Source organism: Camelus dromedarius, chromosome 19 (genome assembly GCF_036321535.1).
Source record: "Camelus dromedarius isolate mCamDro1 chromosome 19, mCamDro1.pat, whole genome shotgun sequence".
In the NCBI taxonomy this organism is placed as follows: Eukaryota; Metazoa; Chordata; class Mammalia; order Artiodactyla; family Camelidae; genus Camelus; species Camelus dromedarius.
In genome coordinates this window covers 11645874-11662215 of record NC_087454.1, presented here as the reverse complement: position 1 = coordinate 11662215, position 16342 = coordinate 11645874, and the positions used below count along the sequence as shown (strand labels likewise).

Here is a 16342-nt window from a genome sequence, read left to right as displayed (position 1 = left end):
GTACTTTAATACAAATTCAAATTATTTGAAAGTATTTAAAATAAAATCTGAAAGACTTCTGCCTGAAATCTTAATCCTTAGGGGTCTGATGACCAATGACAGTTTGCTGCCTATTTTAATAAACAATTTTCTATGCTCTACAGCTTTTATATGTGTGTGGTAAACAGTGTGTTCATACACGTAAATGGGCATAGATACAACACTCTTACCCTCACGCATGCATAACTTCTTTAGAAAATATTTTTATACAAAAATATGATCGCATACAGATTGCAGAATTGCCTTTTGTTACTTTAATATATGTGAACATCTAACCATGTGAGTTGCTGTAGATACTTTTCATTCTTTTGAAATTCTAAGCATGGTATTCTAACGTCCCATATGAGTTTTTTAAAGAAAATATAAAGTGAGAAAGGTGAATTTTGGGTGAATATTGTTTGGACCTATTTTTGTGACATCAGCTACCCTTCCTGACTCATATTAGACTGCCAGCAAGTCATTTCTGACAGCCAGACTCTATCTTCTGTGTCACGTTGTTTTGCCTTGGACAATTCTTCATAGATACTCAAGACCCTTTCTTTTGGAAATTCTTTCTGGTTCTATACATAGAAAACAAATCCATATCACCACCTGTAAAATTTCACATATGTAAAGTCTGTCAAGTCGTTCTTTTTCTGAAAACAAACGGCCCACATTTTTTTAGCCCAAGTTCACCAAATCTGTTTCTCAATTCTTTATTAATTTTTGTTTTGTTGTTATTCTCTAAATACTGCTTTAAGTATCCCCATCTTTCTTTGGCTCTAAAAAGCTGCTCATTTAGAAGGGTCAAACCTGAATTTTAAGTGCATCCTACTTAACGCTGGTATAACAGATGTTGGTCTCAGAGACCTTGGACTCACTTTGTGACCTTGAGACTTTTTCCATCTCTGAAATGAGTAGATTGTGCCAACTGGTTATTAAGTTTATTTTCCTTCTAGAATTCTGACTGTCTCAAATAAAGCCATATAAAATAAGTAAAAAGGTAGATAGTATAAGGTTAAATCAATATAGCACAGTCCTTCCCAGAAATTAGAGTCACAGAGTTGTCCTCACCTGAGATTCCACTGAGATGCTACTGGAAAGAAAATCGATGTGGTTCCTTGCCTGCTGCTTTGTTCTGGGTGATTTGCCAGACATCTCAATCGGTTCAGTATCCGTTTCCTCACTCTCACCTGTTGGCATTTCACAACGCAGAACTGAAATGGGAGAGTTTAAGAGCAAGAGCACAGAATCGTGGAGCTAATTGTATACAACTTAATTCTGTGTTTAGTCTCCTAAACCATGGCAAGGAACAGTCAGAAGTTCCTTCTTTCTTTCTTTTTTTTTTTTTTTTTTTTTTTTTTGATGTGCTGACTAGTCCATTCCAGCTGAAAGTCAGAGAGGTCCTGTGAACTGAGAATGGACCAGGAGGATGGGAAGGTAGATTCAGCTCTGTGGGTACAAGCAGTATGATAGGGGGCAAGTTGCTTTCTTTAGGATCCTCATTTCTTAAAGAAAGGAGTTGAATTAAATTACCTCGGAATATCCCTTTCAATGTAATATTCTTTGCTTTTTTCTATAAAACAGCAGCAATAGTTTTAAGGTTGGGATCAGGCCAACATACTTCGAACTGAATCTGTATACAGTTGAAAGGTAACAAGAAAATTTCACAGATGCATAATTCTTGTCGCTCTTTCCTTCCCCCACTTCTCCCAGGACTATGTGGTGAACGTAACCGAAGAATTCCTGGAGTTCATTTCAGATGGCGCGCTGGCGATCGAAGTGTGGGGCCACCGGTGTGCTGGGAACGGCAGCTCCGTCTGGGAAGTCGATTCCCTTCATGCGAAGACAAGAACGCTGCATGACAGGTTTGTACTTGGCCGTGAGCTTTAGACTCAGGGTCTAGGCTAACTCTTGGACAGCAGTTGAGAGTAAGGACTCTCTGAGCCTGTTTCCTCCTTTGTGAAATGGGAGTTATAAAAGGAACTTCCAGGTATTGGAAAAATTCCATGGGGAAAGGACAGTCTTTTCAGCAAATGAGACTGAATCAACTGCGTATCTATGTGGAGGGAAAAAAACCAATCTTGATGTTTACTTCACATGATACATAAAACTTAATTTGAGATGGAGCATGACTTTAAATGTAAAAGATAAAACTGTAAAGCTTATAGGAGAAAAAAGGAGGATCTCTTCTTGTAAAGCTAACCGTTTGCCTCTTCTGTGACCCAGGAATCTCACTACTAGATATTGACCCCAGAAAATGAAAACTTAAGTCCATAAGCAGACGTATACACGGATGTTCCCAGCAGTTCTATTCATAATATCCTAAAACCGCAAACAGTGCAAATGTCCTTCAATGTGAGAATGTCTGATAAACAAATTGTAGTATTAGTCACATGATAGAATATTGTTCAGCAATGTATAAAAAAGTCCTGTGGACACCCCTTTGGATGAATCACAAAAACTGATCTGAATCAAAGAGGCCAGACCTCGAAGAGGACAGTGCTGTGTGATTCCATCCGAATGACACTGTAAGACAGGGAAAGCTAATCTGCAAGGTTGCACAGCTGCTGCGGGCGGTGTAGGGACCGAGCGGGAAGGGCCTGACACCACCTCCCACGGTGACGGTGGGTAAGGTACCCAGGTGTGTGTGTCTGTCACAACGCGTCAGCTGTACTCTTGAGAGCTGGACAGCTCACTGAGTGTAAGTTATACCTCAGTGAAGTAAACAGAACCCGTACTACAGGGTTGTTTGGGGAGGCCAGTAAGAAAACAGTCCGTGTGACATTCAGAGAGCACAGTGCGGTGCGCGTAGTGCTCAGAGAAGGGGGCTCAGTCCTGCCACGACGTCCGCGGGCAGCGGCACTGGTGGGACGTGTTCTGCAGGTGGAGCGAGGTCACGCGCAGGATAGAGATGTGGGTCTCCATCCTGGAGCTGAACGAGCTGGGGGAGTACGCGGCGGTGGAACTCCATCAGGCGAGGGACGTCAACACGGGAGGTGTCTTTCAACTCAGACAGGTACCAGCTTTGTCTTTCCTCGTTTCATGTTTTCTCCCTGTCCCCCTCACCTTACACACAGTTTCTGGGAATTTTCTAGTGATTTGTTTCTTTGTTCCCTAATTCTTTTCCCTTCCTTCATCCTCTTGCCCCATCCCTCGCCATTCCCATCCCTGGCACCCCTGTCCCCATCACACCCCCACCTCTGCAGGGCCATTCCCGGAGAGTACAGGTCACGGTGAAGCCGGTACAGCATTCCGGGACTCTGCCACTCATGGTCGAAGCCATCTTGTCCGTATGCATTGGCTGCGTGACTGCCCGGTCCACCAAGCTCCAGAGGGGGCTGGACAGTTACCAGGTAAGACCAACAGATTTGAAATAGTACCTAACAAAGACTGGTTAATGCAGAATGAAGGCAGTCAGTGACCTTTGATGGAGACCTGTTTGGGAATAGAACTGAACTCTTTGCCTAAACCCTGTATCTGCAGCACCCTCCTCCCCAAGCCCCCAGTTTGTTATTTCCATCCATTGCCTTTTTATTAGGTTTAAAATACTCTATTGGCTTGGTGTTCATTAATAATAATTTTATTTATAAGCACATATTAATGCTATAGTGCTCATTTACTTTAGACAGGTTTTATTGCCCAAATTAAATTGGATATTTGGCATTACTGCCTGGCCTGATCCACTTTTCTTAATATAAAATTGCCCCCATACACTGGCATCATTAACCAACTCTCTCAAAGCTTTACTTTTTTTCTTTTTTTAATTAAAACTTGTCCTCATGATCATTTTTGTTCATTACATCTCCTTTTACTAAATCTTCTGTTATCATCTTCAAAAAACTGAAAGATGGCAACCTTTAAGAATTCATCTGATTACCAGTCACAACTGTTTAGGACTCTGTGAGAATAAACATGTCCCCAGTGGCCTGAAATTCAGACTTTCCTGAAAGCTAAAAAGAGCATTGGCTTAGACTGTTGGGCCTGAAGAAGGCACAGCTTTGTCAGACACTGCCGTTCCCATCCCAGGCCAAAATTGCGTCCGACTCAAAACCTGGGAGAGTCTAAATGAAGGCGCAAGGCTGGAGTCTGCTGTTTTAGGGGAGGCTCCTCCACCAGGCTTTTCCTTGTGTGTGGAGTAAAAATTTGGTTGTATGTATTCTTAACCTAGTCCAGCCCCTCACTTGGCTGTCGACTCTGGGAGCCACTGCGGGGCCCAGTGGACAGAGCACAGACTTGGCGTGGGGAGACCTGAGTTCTTAAGTCTCGTTTGAATTAACTGAGTAATTTAAACTTCAAGTTCCCTTTTTCTCCTCTCCAAACTGATGAGGTAGACTTAATAACTCTCTGAGGTCTCTTTCTGCCATAAAATTTTGTGGCTTAAGAAATCTCTGATCTTAGGTAAAACTTTTGAGTCTGTGTGTCCTAAACCATGACCTACGAACATGGGTCACCAACTGACTGTTCCCCTTTTAGGAACATCAGAAAGATTGTGTGCTCTTTTTAAAACAGCTATGCCTCTTGAGTTAAAATAGGTTTTTGTCAAAAATCTAGCTCTCCAATATCCGCCTTCCCCCGGTGCTAAATGCTCTTTAATGAGCATAGTACCAGTCATACAAAATTAAACTGTGACTGTTTTAAACCTTTTATTTTTGTTTGCTGCCGTGCTCACAGTCCTGTCCAGGACCATTTTGGTTGTTGACATAGTATTGTAGAATTATTTTGATGCAATAGCTCGAGGCAACCCAGAATATGCTGATTTCACAACAGTGATATATCACGGGAGCTCAGGCTGGTTTTCGGTTAATAGAAATTCCTCCTTAGTCTAAAAAATAATGATAAATTAGAGCTATTTGTGCTTTATTCATTAACATGGGGAATTAATTCAAGAAAAATTACTGCAGTGTTAAGCTTGTGTTTAATAAGTTAGAGTTATCCAAATGAACATGATGGTTACCAAACTAAAACTAAAGTGTATTTTATAAAGTCTACGCAGAGAATACCTGTAACAGCATTTTTAAAGCATTTTTTTAAAAGCAGTATACTTTGAAGTTTACGTAGATGTGAAAATAATGTAATTATATTTTGTAAGCACTTGAGAAAAATTTGTCATTTTTATGACTAGGCCACTTTGCTTCCTGTTTGAATGTTAACCCACCAATAACAGTAGAGGAATGAAAGAAGGTTGTGACATGGCCCAGTGTTCGTTTTGAGTAGAGCCAGTAGGGGTGGCTACCCTCTGCAAATGGGGATTTCTTTATTCTTGTTTCCAAGGAAAATCACCTCAACTAAAACCCTTTTGTTTTCAACATGATGGTTTTGTTTTGCAGGTGTTTTTGCCAGCAGTCTTATTTTATGTAATTATTGTAAAATATTGCCATGGGTTTAGGACAGTTTTGATTCTTCTCACCTAACTGGTGTGGCTACTGATAGGGTAGATAGTGGACAATGATACAGCCGTGTACCTAAGATAGTGAGCTGTGCTTTTACTGTAGTGGTGTCGTCCACAGAACCGGTCTTCCCTCGGGACCCGGGGGGATTGGTTCTGCAACCCCTTCTTGGATGCTAAAATCTGAGAACGCTCAAATCCCTTCTATAACGTGACTGAGTACACTCAGCCCTCCGGGTCAGGAAGGTTCTGCGGACGGTGGAACTGGCGGGTGCAGAGGGCTGACAGTTTGTACACTGCCTTAGGTTCCCAGCGGGTTTTCCCCTGTGCTGACTTCGCAGTGAACGGGGTGGTGCAGAGAAGGGGGTGTGGAGGTGGGAGACTTAGAGGCCTGGCTTCCCATCCTGACCCTGCCACGTCCTGAGCCTTGAGTTAAATTGTTTCATCCTTCAGGCCTTCGCTGCCTCATGGCTAAAACTAAGAGGTTGAGCAAGAGACTCCCTGAAGTCCTTTCTAGTTTTGCCATCTGTCCTTCTCAGCCCATTCAGAATCTCAAATAGCTCACCCAGAAACAAGTAACAGCTGTTTGCATAATAGTGGAATGAGGCCTGACCCAGTGGTGTTGGTTCCTGTCTCCAGCCAAGAGGTCCTGAGAGTTCCTATTTTTAAATAACTGCCTTTCTGTATATTAAAAAAAATCTTAAATTCTTTAAGTCATTGTAGACAAGTGAATTAAACCCACTGTTTGAGAGTCCGTTAAATGTTTTATTATGCTGATACTGTGTGTGCTATCCACTGTAATGTGTGTGTTAAGCTTGTAGAAGTATTTTCCTTGTGTGCTGTTTGAGAAACAAAATGCATGTCCTCTGTGTTTATTTTTTTCCTACCAGAGAGATGATGAGGATGGTGATGATATGGATAGTTACCAGGTATTAATTACTGCTGCTGTCAATCCTGTAGCATGGGGCACAGCTGCCGCTAATTGCCAGTATCCGCCAAGCAGAGGGCAGGGAGGAGGAGGAGGACCCTAGTGCAGGAAATACGCAGTTTTCACTCGCTTTTGATTGGCTTTAAACTTAATCAAGGGTACAGTACGATTTCTGTAGGCTTCCCTGTCAGTTCACAGTGTATAAGCAGATACTGCATTTTTGCTATGCCGTCGCAAACTGCTAGCTTGTAAAGCCTTTTCTAGACAGGACCACCATCGCTGTATTAAATTGGTGGTCTTAAGAATTGTCCTTATTCATCCGTCATCTTTAAGTAGACTTGTCTCTTCTACATAAAAACCTGCGCTTAGTGCCTTACACCCAAGAAAGTGGCATCATTCTAATCTGCCATTTTATTTTTGAAGACTTTTGCTGGATAGCAAAACTGAAGGCACTTTAAGCACACAGTTTTGTTTAGTCAGTTTTCTCCTTTCTTTCAGGCCAACCTTAGTTATTCCTAACCTGAAGAATTTACATCTCAGCTTTTTGTTTTTGGAAGTCTAGGGAAAAAAAATATATATATATGTGTGCAAATGTGAAATTTTACCTAGTCAGCACTGACTGGCCCACTGTCAGGGGGATGTGGGATAAGAGTCATGGTCAGGGTGGCAGACCAAGATGACGTTTCCTGGGTTTGGGTCCCAGTCTTTGTACTGATTCGCTATATAAATTTTAGAAGCATGTTCCCCCAGTGTGCCTTCCTATAAGTAGAAAGTGGGTCCATGTAGGTAAAGCCTCAGGAGTCCTCAGGTGTCTGGCTCTTAATGTAACGTCTGAAGGGTTAGACTGGAATTAGGCAAGTCAAAGAGCAACCTGAATAGAATTGGTAGGTTTCTTTCCCTCCTCATAATTTTACTAAGAAAGAAAACAAGCAAGTAAAACAAATGTTGAGGGAAATACCAGTGTCCCCTTGGATCTCAGCATCGCCATTTACTAACGTCCTGTGGCTGCCTGTGCGCCTCCTGCCACGTGGTTCACAGTGAAGTCGGGCGGCTGCTTCTGGGGGTTCTTAGCATGGCTGGCTGCATGTTGGCTTTTTTGCATGGGAAATTTTCGGTTAGCCTCGTGGTAGTGGTTGGAGGTAAAATCTTTGCAGCAAGTTCAAAAGATTCCCCGCTGATCTGTCCTTTGCATTTCAGAAAATGCCTGCTGTCAGGCCATTGAGCTATGAATGGTGAAAATGCCTGTCGTTTTCCATTCCGTTTGCTGTTCTGTGATTTGGGCTCTGTTGATGGTGCCCTTCTGCTTAGAATCGCTAACGCTTCAAAGGCATAGCTACAACTTAAATACGTACGTGCACGTACCACGTTAAGACTCATCAGACAGCTGGTGTAGTTTGAGCTTCTCTTGCTTTTAAGTTTAATTATCCTTCTGGAAATCCACGGGCTCCGATTTCTGAGTAATGGGATCCTCAGTCAGCATGCGGTGTTCCTGAGGCCTCTCTGCTTTCTGGCGTATTAATCCCATGGCAACGTTCAATGGCCTTTCCCAATGAAAAGTTCCCTAATCAATTTAAACATCTTTTTAAAGAAAAAGAAATAGTTATCTATGCACTCTACAGGAAAATGTTTTCCCTCCCTGATGTCAGGAAGAAGACTTAAACTGTGTGAGAGAGAGGTGGTCTGATGCCCTCATTAAACGGCGAGAATACTTAGATGAACAGATTAAAAAAGTCAGCAATAAAAAAGGTATGTGAGATTAAACTCTTTGCTGGGAGCAGCTTTTTCACTTCTAGACAATGGTGGCAGGCTGGTTTCCTCCCTTAGCTGGACAGCAGCATCTTTGTGTTTTGACCTTGTAACAGTTACAGCTATTAGCGAATCCTACCGGACAGGGTTAGTGTACGGAGGCTCTGAATTTGAAAATAGTAAGTTTTCATAAAATTCTGGAGTTAACTGTGACACTAAAAGTTAAACTCAAATTTTGTTTTGATGAGTGCAAAAGCCATCAGTATGCCGACATCTCCAGATGGGGTATTCCAGGCTCAGAACCTGGGACTGACAGCAGATAAAGGGTCACTGCTGAAACCACAGCCCTTGGCAGGTCGGCCCCGACTACCGCTGGGCGGCGGCCGTGCACTCGGCTCGTCCAGGGCAGCCTGAAGCCAGCCTGCAGCTCCACTCCCCGCCCCCCAGCGCCAGGGATCGGATTGCGTGTGCTGGCCACGGCCACTTGGATTCTAGAGTAGAAGTAGGCTTTTACACCTTGGTTTCTCATCCTGGCTTTATGATTCATTCAGCATGTTTGTTTCTACACCAAAGGACACATTATGAATGTTAATCCCCCTCACGCAGAAGTTAGCAGACATTCTCCCTCCGTAAAACATCTCAGCCCCCCGGTCCGCGTGTGGTCTCCATTTGCGTGTGTGCTCAGCCTGCTAATGAAAACTCACTCTGCCTATGCCCAGGTGGCTCCAGAGTTGAATTAGGGTAAGAGAACTTTCAAAATAGATCATATAAAATATCCCTTTTATAACAGGCATGAAGAAAAATAAGTTTGTTTTGCAGAGTACGGTACATGGTGTTTTTTTTAATCGTCTGTCCTTATCAAGTGATGTGTAGTTTTATAAAGCAAGGTCACATCCATGATTTCACTTGATCCGTCTGACAGTAGTAGACCTGACTTGTATTATCCCTGTTTGACAAATTAGGAAGCCAAGACTCATCTGTTGAATAACTTTCCCAAATCGCAGAACCTGTAAAATAACCCAAGTCTTCTAACCTCTGTTCCAGCGCTCTGTCTACTCCTCCTGGCATATGGTCCATTAGGCATGTGTCCTAGCCTCTCTGAGCTTAAACTTCAAAGCCTCCCATCCTTTTCTGGGACATCATGGGTGTTTAAGCCACTTGTGGGCATCACCGAGTGAAAGTGGATTTATTTTAAACTTAGAAGTAGTACTTTCTCCCTCTTGGCGCTCATCCCTTCCTTTTGTCCTTCAGAGAAGACGGAGGACGATGTGGAGCGGGAAGCCCGGCTTGTGGAGCAGTGGGTGGGGCTGACGGAGGAGAGGAATGCTGTGCTGGTGCCCGCGCCGGGCAGCGGGATCCCCGGGGCGCCTGCCGACTGGTGAGTCCCTCTTCCCTCTGCGCAAGCCTGACGGCTGGTGCCGTGGCCTGCGGCGAGTCGTATCAGTGACCTTCCAGGATGGCCACAGGAAGTGTTAAGTACCATGGGCTGCCGGAGAAGGGCTGCCCGGCTCCAGTGCTCCCTTCCCCCTTCTTCCGCCCCCTGCAAGCCTCCTTCCTCTCACAGGAAGCCAGAGAGCATGTGTCACTGGCCAGGAATCAGATACCACACTCCTCAGTTCCTTGGCGAGAGCAGTTTGGACATGGTTTCCTGATCTCCAGAAATTCTCCTATCTTGGCTTGAAAGAAGGGTGTTTCCAAAGGATACTTGAAAGGGGCGGAAGATATGTTCCTACTTGCCCTCGTGCCTCTTCAGTTTGGTCACCAACGTAGAGTCAGCACTTCAGCACTGCACACACACTGGTTGGTCAGTCAGTCGATTAGTCAGTCAGTCCTGATACTCAGAAGAAACAGCAGGTTCTCTTAGGCTCTGGAGCCAGATGGATCTGGACTTAGCTTCCAGCTGCAGCACTTAACATCTTAAGTTTCCTTATCTTCTCAGAGGCTTTATTCTTAATCTATTAATGGAGCAACCTTTTTGGTACTTGATGTAAGGATTAGATATATATCTCTAATATACATTTATATATATAATTATAAATACATATATTTATATGTATGTATATATTATATATATATAAAACACCTTGTCCACAGTGCTCATTCATTAAATGTAACTGCTTCTGCTGCTTCTTATTCTCATTCTCATTCGTTTTACAAGAATGTGTTCTCGACATTAAAGAGAAATCAGGTTCCTTTTGAACACAGGGTATACTTGCCCAGACAGTCTCTCTTGGATATGCGTAGAGACATCAGTGATGTTAGTTGTGTCCGTTATGACAAATGGGTGTGTAATTGATGTCATGGTATTATGAAACTAGAAAATCCAAGTTCCTGGGACTGTAACTTGTAACCTGGTGTTTCTCCCTGCAGAGTCCCCTGTGTGCTGGAATCCTGTAGATCACATGCAGTGTGCCTGCCAGCCACTTATTATAAACAGCCAGCTCGTTCCCAGGCTTGCCCTGTTCTTTGAGTCCCTCTCCAGACAGTTCTTCTTCTTCCAATTTCAGAGCATCTTGAGTGTTTGTAAAATGTCGAGTCCGGAATCCCATCCCTCGTTGTCCTGATGTGGGAGAGAAAGTCTTAGGACTTTTCGTTGTAAGAGGCCCCTGAGGTGATTCTGATGCCGAGGGGTCCGTTTTTGATACAATACAGTTTGTTTTTTTCTGCACACAACCTGCCTCCTTCCACACATCTTTCATTCTCTCTTCCTTTGAGCTTTTTAAATATTGTCCCTTTTGCTTACTTCCCCTGGGTTCTGATCCTGTCCCCTGTGCCCCCAGTAACTACAGTCCCTTCCCTTCTTCCCATCACTAGAATTATTCTCAGAAAGGCTTCGAATAATCTATTTCAATTAACCTCGTATAATTCACTTAAGTGGTAGTTCTCTGGGTAAGTCATGTGGTTCCCATGATTTCTGTTAACAAGGACGTCAAGAAATGTGAAAGTACTTCATTTATAGAACCTCTGTCTCCACGATGTTTCTCTCCTGCTTCCATGCCTCTGTGGTGTTTGATTACCTTACAAGATATAAAACACATATTTCATTGTGATTAAATATTGTTGTTACATTTAGGATCCCGCCACCTGGAATGGAAACCCACATCCCGGTTCTCTTCCTAGATCTGAACGGTAAGGTGACACCTGGTGTTGCAGGGCTTATCACAGTGAATCCCGGCTTGTGATCTATTCAAACCCACCATATTTTGATCCTTAAATCTCTTCTCTGATCACGCACATGCCTTAACTAGGTGACATTTTTAGTTCAACCAAATATATAAAACTATGACACTAGAAGACATAGTGGAAATTTATTCTTAAAAAGAGAGCACTTTAGAGATTGAAAACTGCATACAAAAACATGAGAGCAGCTACTGCTCTGAAAGTTAACAGGCGTGGAAATTACCCAAGAAAGTCATCACCCTCAGAGATTCTGAATCTTAACACGTTGCGAGTGCCTAGGAGTCTGCGTTTCTGACTGGTGCCCTTGGCTCCCCACCCCCAACAGTGCTGGTTCCAGAACATGATCACCTGCAACCCTATATGAAGGGTTGTACTTTACTATAGCAGTTAAATTGAACTTGGTCATACCTAGTACAAGGGTTTTCAATGTGTTTTAGCAGTGAAATCCATTTTCAAAGTGAAATTGTGAACAGAACCACATGTGTGGAGTAGGGCAGCAGAGTTGCTGAGTTTGGGGACAGGCGGGCTCTGGCAGGCCCTCCTGCTGGGCCCCTGGGATCCTCAAAGCATGGTGAAAACCTCTCTTCTGGAAGGAAGACCAGTAATGGATGAATGGAAGACATAGGGAGGTTGGCTTTGGCTCTTCCTGTGAGCATTTTAAAAAACTGCTTGCCTTGTCAAGTGGTGAGTTCCCTGTGGTTGGAGGTATACAAGCAAAGGCTGGATGATTATATATAGAGACTTGTGAAGGGTGACTCCTACAGTGGGTAGGGCACTGGAAGAAGATAGTCTTCAGATTTCTCGTAAGTGCTCAGAACTTTGATTCTAAATTGATCATTTAATCACTCAGATCTCTACTTTAGTGTAAGTTATGTAAGTAGACAACAAACCTAACACTAGGTTGTAGGAGCAATTGACATCTGAAAGCATCAAAATTCTAAGGTGTGTTTATGTAGTGAAAATATTTGCTTCTAGTACTGCATACAGAATATATTCAGTCCATTTTATGGGAGAGTCACAGAGGCACCTTTCTGGCTCCTGGGGTTGTTTCTGTAAAAGATAAAAGCTGCTGTGAGCATAGGAATCTCAGTTTCAACTGCAGAATGAGAAATGAATGAATAAATAAAAATACGTTGCATGTTAACTTCATCTGTAAAAAGCATGTTTAAAAATTTCGGGTGCTTGCTTAAAATCTGACCCTCCCCCCACTTTTGTCTCTGTGCCCTGCACTTGGCCAGCGGATGACCTCAGTGCCAACGAGCAGCTCGTGGGCCCCCATGCATCAGGCGTGAACTCCATCCTCCCCAAGGAGCATGGCAGCCAGTTTTTCTACCTGCCCATCATAAAGCACAGTGATGAGGAGGTCAGTGGCCCTTAAGATTCTCTCAGAGGGCTTCAGGTTAGTGCACATGCCTGTGGGCCTGTATTCCCATTAAACTGCTGTGGTCTGGGCATTGGGGGAGAGGACTGGGAACTTTAAAAGAATAGAATGGGCTTGTTGTAAAAGGCAAGGAAGAACATCTGGGATTCAGTAGAGCTGCCCTTACTGTCTTTCTCTAGTGTGTGATGTCTTGTTTCCGTGGCCCCGTGCTTCCCCTCCCCTTAGGTTTCAGCCACCGCCTCTTGGGACTCCTCGGTGCATGATTCTATCCACTTGAATAGGGTCACCCCACAGAATGAAAGGATTTACCTGATCGTGAAGACCACAGTCCAGCTCAGCCACCCAGCTGCTATGGAGCTAGTCTTACGAAAACGGATTGCGGCCAATATTTACAACAAACAGGTAGTAACGGCCTGATTCTGCCATTGCGTGTATGAACTCAAAGCCGTTTCCTTCTATCACAAAGCAGTGTTCTGGGGCATTAATACAGGGGCTGTGCAAACTGCTACCATCCTGGCCTCATTTATCAAAGGTAACAGAGCACGAGGATAGCAGAGGTGAATGTCATCCACTAAAGGACTTTTCCACCTGGACCGATTTGAGACCCATAATCCTACGAGGCAGTGGAGTTATGCCATTTCACTGTTTGAAAAAGGCTAAATGCAAGGTCCAAGCGGGGCAAAATTCCTAACCTGATGCCTCCCTAGATCTCATCTCAGAGGTGCTGTCAGCAACACTGCTCCTGAGTTTTCTTCTGGCTTTGCCAGGATAGACTGATGAAACCCCAACAGGATCAAGGAGACAGCAAGTAGGAGGAAGGAGCAACCACAAACAAAAACAAAAACACCTGGATTCTAATCTCCAAATAACAGCTGGACATTATTGTCCTTTAGGATGGAGACAAGGATTTTTTTAGCTCAGTTTTTTTTGTTTGTTTTGCTGAGTATCGTGTGTGTATCAGAAACATAGTAAGTGAAGATGCATTTACTGTTTGTAAAATACTAAACAATTTATATTTTCCACATCACTTAATTCAGCTTTCCTTTTCTACCAGAGTTTCACCCAGAGTTTGAAGAGGCGAATATCATTGAAAAACATATTTTATTCCTGTGGTGTAACCTATGAAATAGTATCCAACATACCAAAGGTAAAGTGTATATTATATTGTAAAGTTATCAAAATATAAGTAATGGAGAATGCATTAATTCTCAAAACTTTTTTTTTAATTGAAATACAATCAGTTACAATGTGTCTATCTCTGGTGTACAGCACAGTATCCCAGTCATGCATATACATGCATATATTCGTTTTCGTATTTTTTTCCCATTAAAGGTTATTAAATCGTCTTCTCACCACAGTTTTGAGAAGAGTATTGTTCATATAAATGTATTCTAATTGCCTTCTTGTCATGCCAGGCAACAGAGGAGATTGAGGACCGGGAAACACTGGCCCTCATGGCAGCAAGAAGTGAAAATGAAGGCACGGCAGACGGGGAGACATACATTGAGAAGTACACCCGGGGCGTGCTGCAGGTGGAGAACATTCTGAGCCTTGAGCGGCTCCGGCAGGTGAGTACCTGCAGCATCTGGACTGGAGGGTGAAATGACCAGCCTTCACCCCAGACAGACAAGGATGTATTTATTTATCAAACACCTTCTCTCTAAATCTATCAGAGAAGGAAAACTTGAGTAGCCATCTCATTAGACAAGATAGTTACTTTGACAAAATAGTAACAAAAATTTAAATACATTTTATTGAATACCTCCTGCTGAAGCTGTGAGCCTGTCATTTTGATACATTATTTCATTTAATCTTTGAGATAACCCTGTAAGGTAAATACTATCATAATTCCCATTTATAAATAAGAAAATTGAGACTGACAGAAGTTAGCCAACCTGCCCAAGATGACACAGCTAAGAAGTGGCAAAAGTCAAATACAAACCCAAGAAGCTTGACTCCAGAGTCCACATGCCTAACCATGTACTGTCTCCCTAAGTTCTGGCCCCAGGTTAACTTCTGTGGGAAAAGTGGGATATTCAGGTGAAAATAATCCGTTAGGTAGTGGCACTACCTGGGAGGTGTCATTAGTTGAAGTCATGTGAAGTGTGCTTTGAATGACAAGCGGACTAAGACTGGCGTCTGTCCGAAAAGTCTTCCCTTCGGAGAAATTCTCCCCAAACTGCTGCACGAGTGAAGCACAAATAACATAAAAGTTGACTGTAGTTTTTGCAAGTGAGACATACAGTTATCAATATTTCTTCCACGTTTTTCTCTGCCCATCTGTCTAAAAATCCACAACATGTTTTTAGTTGAGCAGTTTTCCTGGCTTTATTTATAAAAAATGTTTTTGATAGATTAAGCCAAAAAAAAAAGAGAAAAAAAGTAGAATAGATACAGTAAGATTCCAGTTTTGTTAAATATATGGGGGGAGGGGTATAGGATTGAAATGATCTTTATGTTTTCTAAATCTTCCACAATGTATACTGCCACCATATATTACTTTTGTCAGCAGAGGAAGAACAGTAAATGTTATTTTCAAACTTATAGGCCGTCACGGTGAAGGAAGCCCTTTCCACCAAGGCCCGGCACCTGCGCAGGAGCCTCAGCACGCCAAACGTTCACAACGTGAGCACCCCGCCAGGGCCTGCTGCCCACGTGACCTATCTCAGGGTTCGGGGTGTGGCACGTGAGGGGACCTCAGGTTGGGGTTTACAGGTGGGAACAGAACATTCGGCACTGGGGTGGGCGTCCCACACCACTCCTCTGTTCTAGGGAAGCACGCCAGAGAGCCGTTACAGGTGCTGTGACCAAGCTTTTAGGGCAATCTTGCAAATTTCTCTCTGTAAAGTTATATCCTTGAAAGAAGTTTCTTGAGATCTAAATGGAATGCAGTTTAAGGATGGAAGAATCAGCTAACAGTCCTGGTGCCGCTCTTGAGTCTGTTTAGATGCCCAGTTCCAGCTTTGCTGATGGATTTTACTGTGCTGTCCATCAGTGTAAGAGGGCGCTGGCCACCTCCACGTAGACCCTCCCGCAGAGCCTTGTCTCTTTCTTTTTATTACCTTCCTAAATCATTCCATCTGGGAAATCCAAATGAGGGAGATGCTAACATGGGAAGAAAGGACAGAGCAGTCCATGGACCACTTTAGAGTAGGCTTTTTCCAGAAGCAGCAGAGTAAAAGTCAGGTTCTCTCAAGAAAAACTGTTATCTGCCCTCCCATTCTCAAGAATTGCCAGATAAGGATTAAAAACACAGTGAACATTTATGAAACTGGTCTTACAGTAAGCTGAAAAGCAAACCCTATAATCACTTTCGTACAGATTACTTCTTCTGACCACAGTTCAGTTATTAGAAATTGTCAGTAAGAAACTCATACAGTTGTAAATTGAAAAAAAAAAAGTCTTCTAATTAATTTAGGCATCAAAGAGATCATAATGGAAATTAAGATGTGCTTAGAACTAGGTGATAATAAAAAAAGATACATATACCAATACTTGAGGGAAGCAGTTCCAGTTAAAGAGAAATATTTGTGGATACAATTTTTTAAGTTAGAAAAAGAAAATTAGAATATTTTTAAAGAAGGTAATAACAAATGTTAGAATACAATTATAATAAGTTCAAATAAAGAAGGAAATAATAAATGTTGGAAGAAAAAAGAGGGGAAGGAAAATCAGCCTCCAACTGTATATGTGATACTTT

At 42.8% G+C, this 16342-nt stretch overlaps 1 protein-coding gene across 1 annotated transcript in view; it reads left to right on the top strand.

Moving 5' to 3' along the window:
• The window catches only part of KIF13A (kinesin family member 13A), a 172616-nt gene that overhangs the window by 145654 nt on the left and 10620 nt on the right, over positions 1-16342 (top strand). Inside the window, 12 exon segments of the mRNA XM_031435159.2 lie at positions 1735-1886; positions 2905-3037; positions 3228-3374; positions 6298-6336; positions 7982-8081; positions 9333-9459; positions 11155-11210; positions 12500-12624; positions 12868-13044; positions 13697-13789; positions 14058-14210; positions 15190-15267. Coding sequence (XP_031291019.2) covers positions 1735-1886; positions 2905-3037; positions 3228-3374; positions 6298-6336; positions 7982-8081; positions 9333-9459; positions 11155-11210; positions 12500-12624; positions 12868-13044; positions 13697-13789; positions 14058-14210; positions 15190-15267 — 1380 coding nt within the window.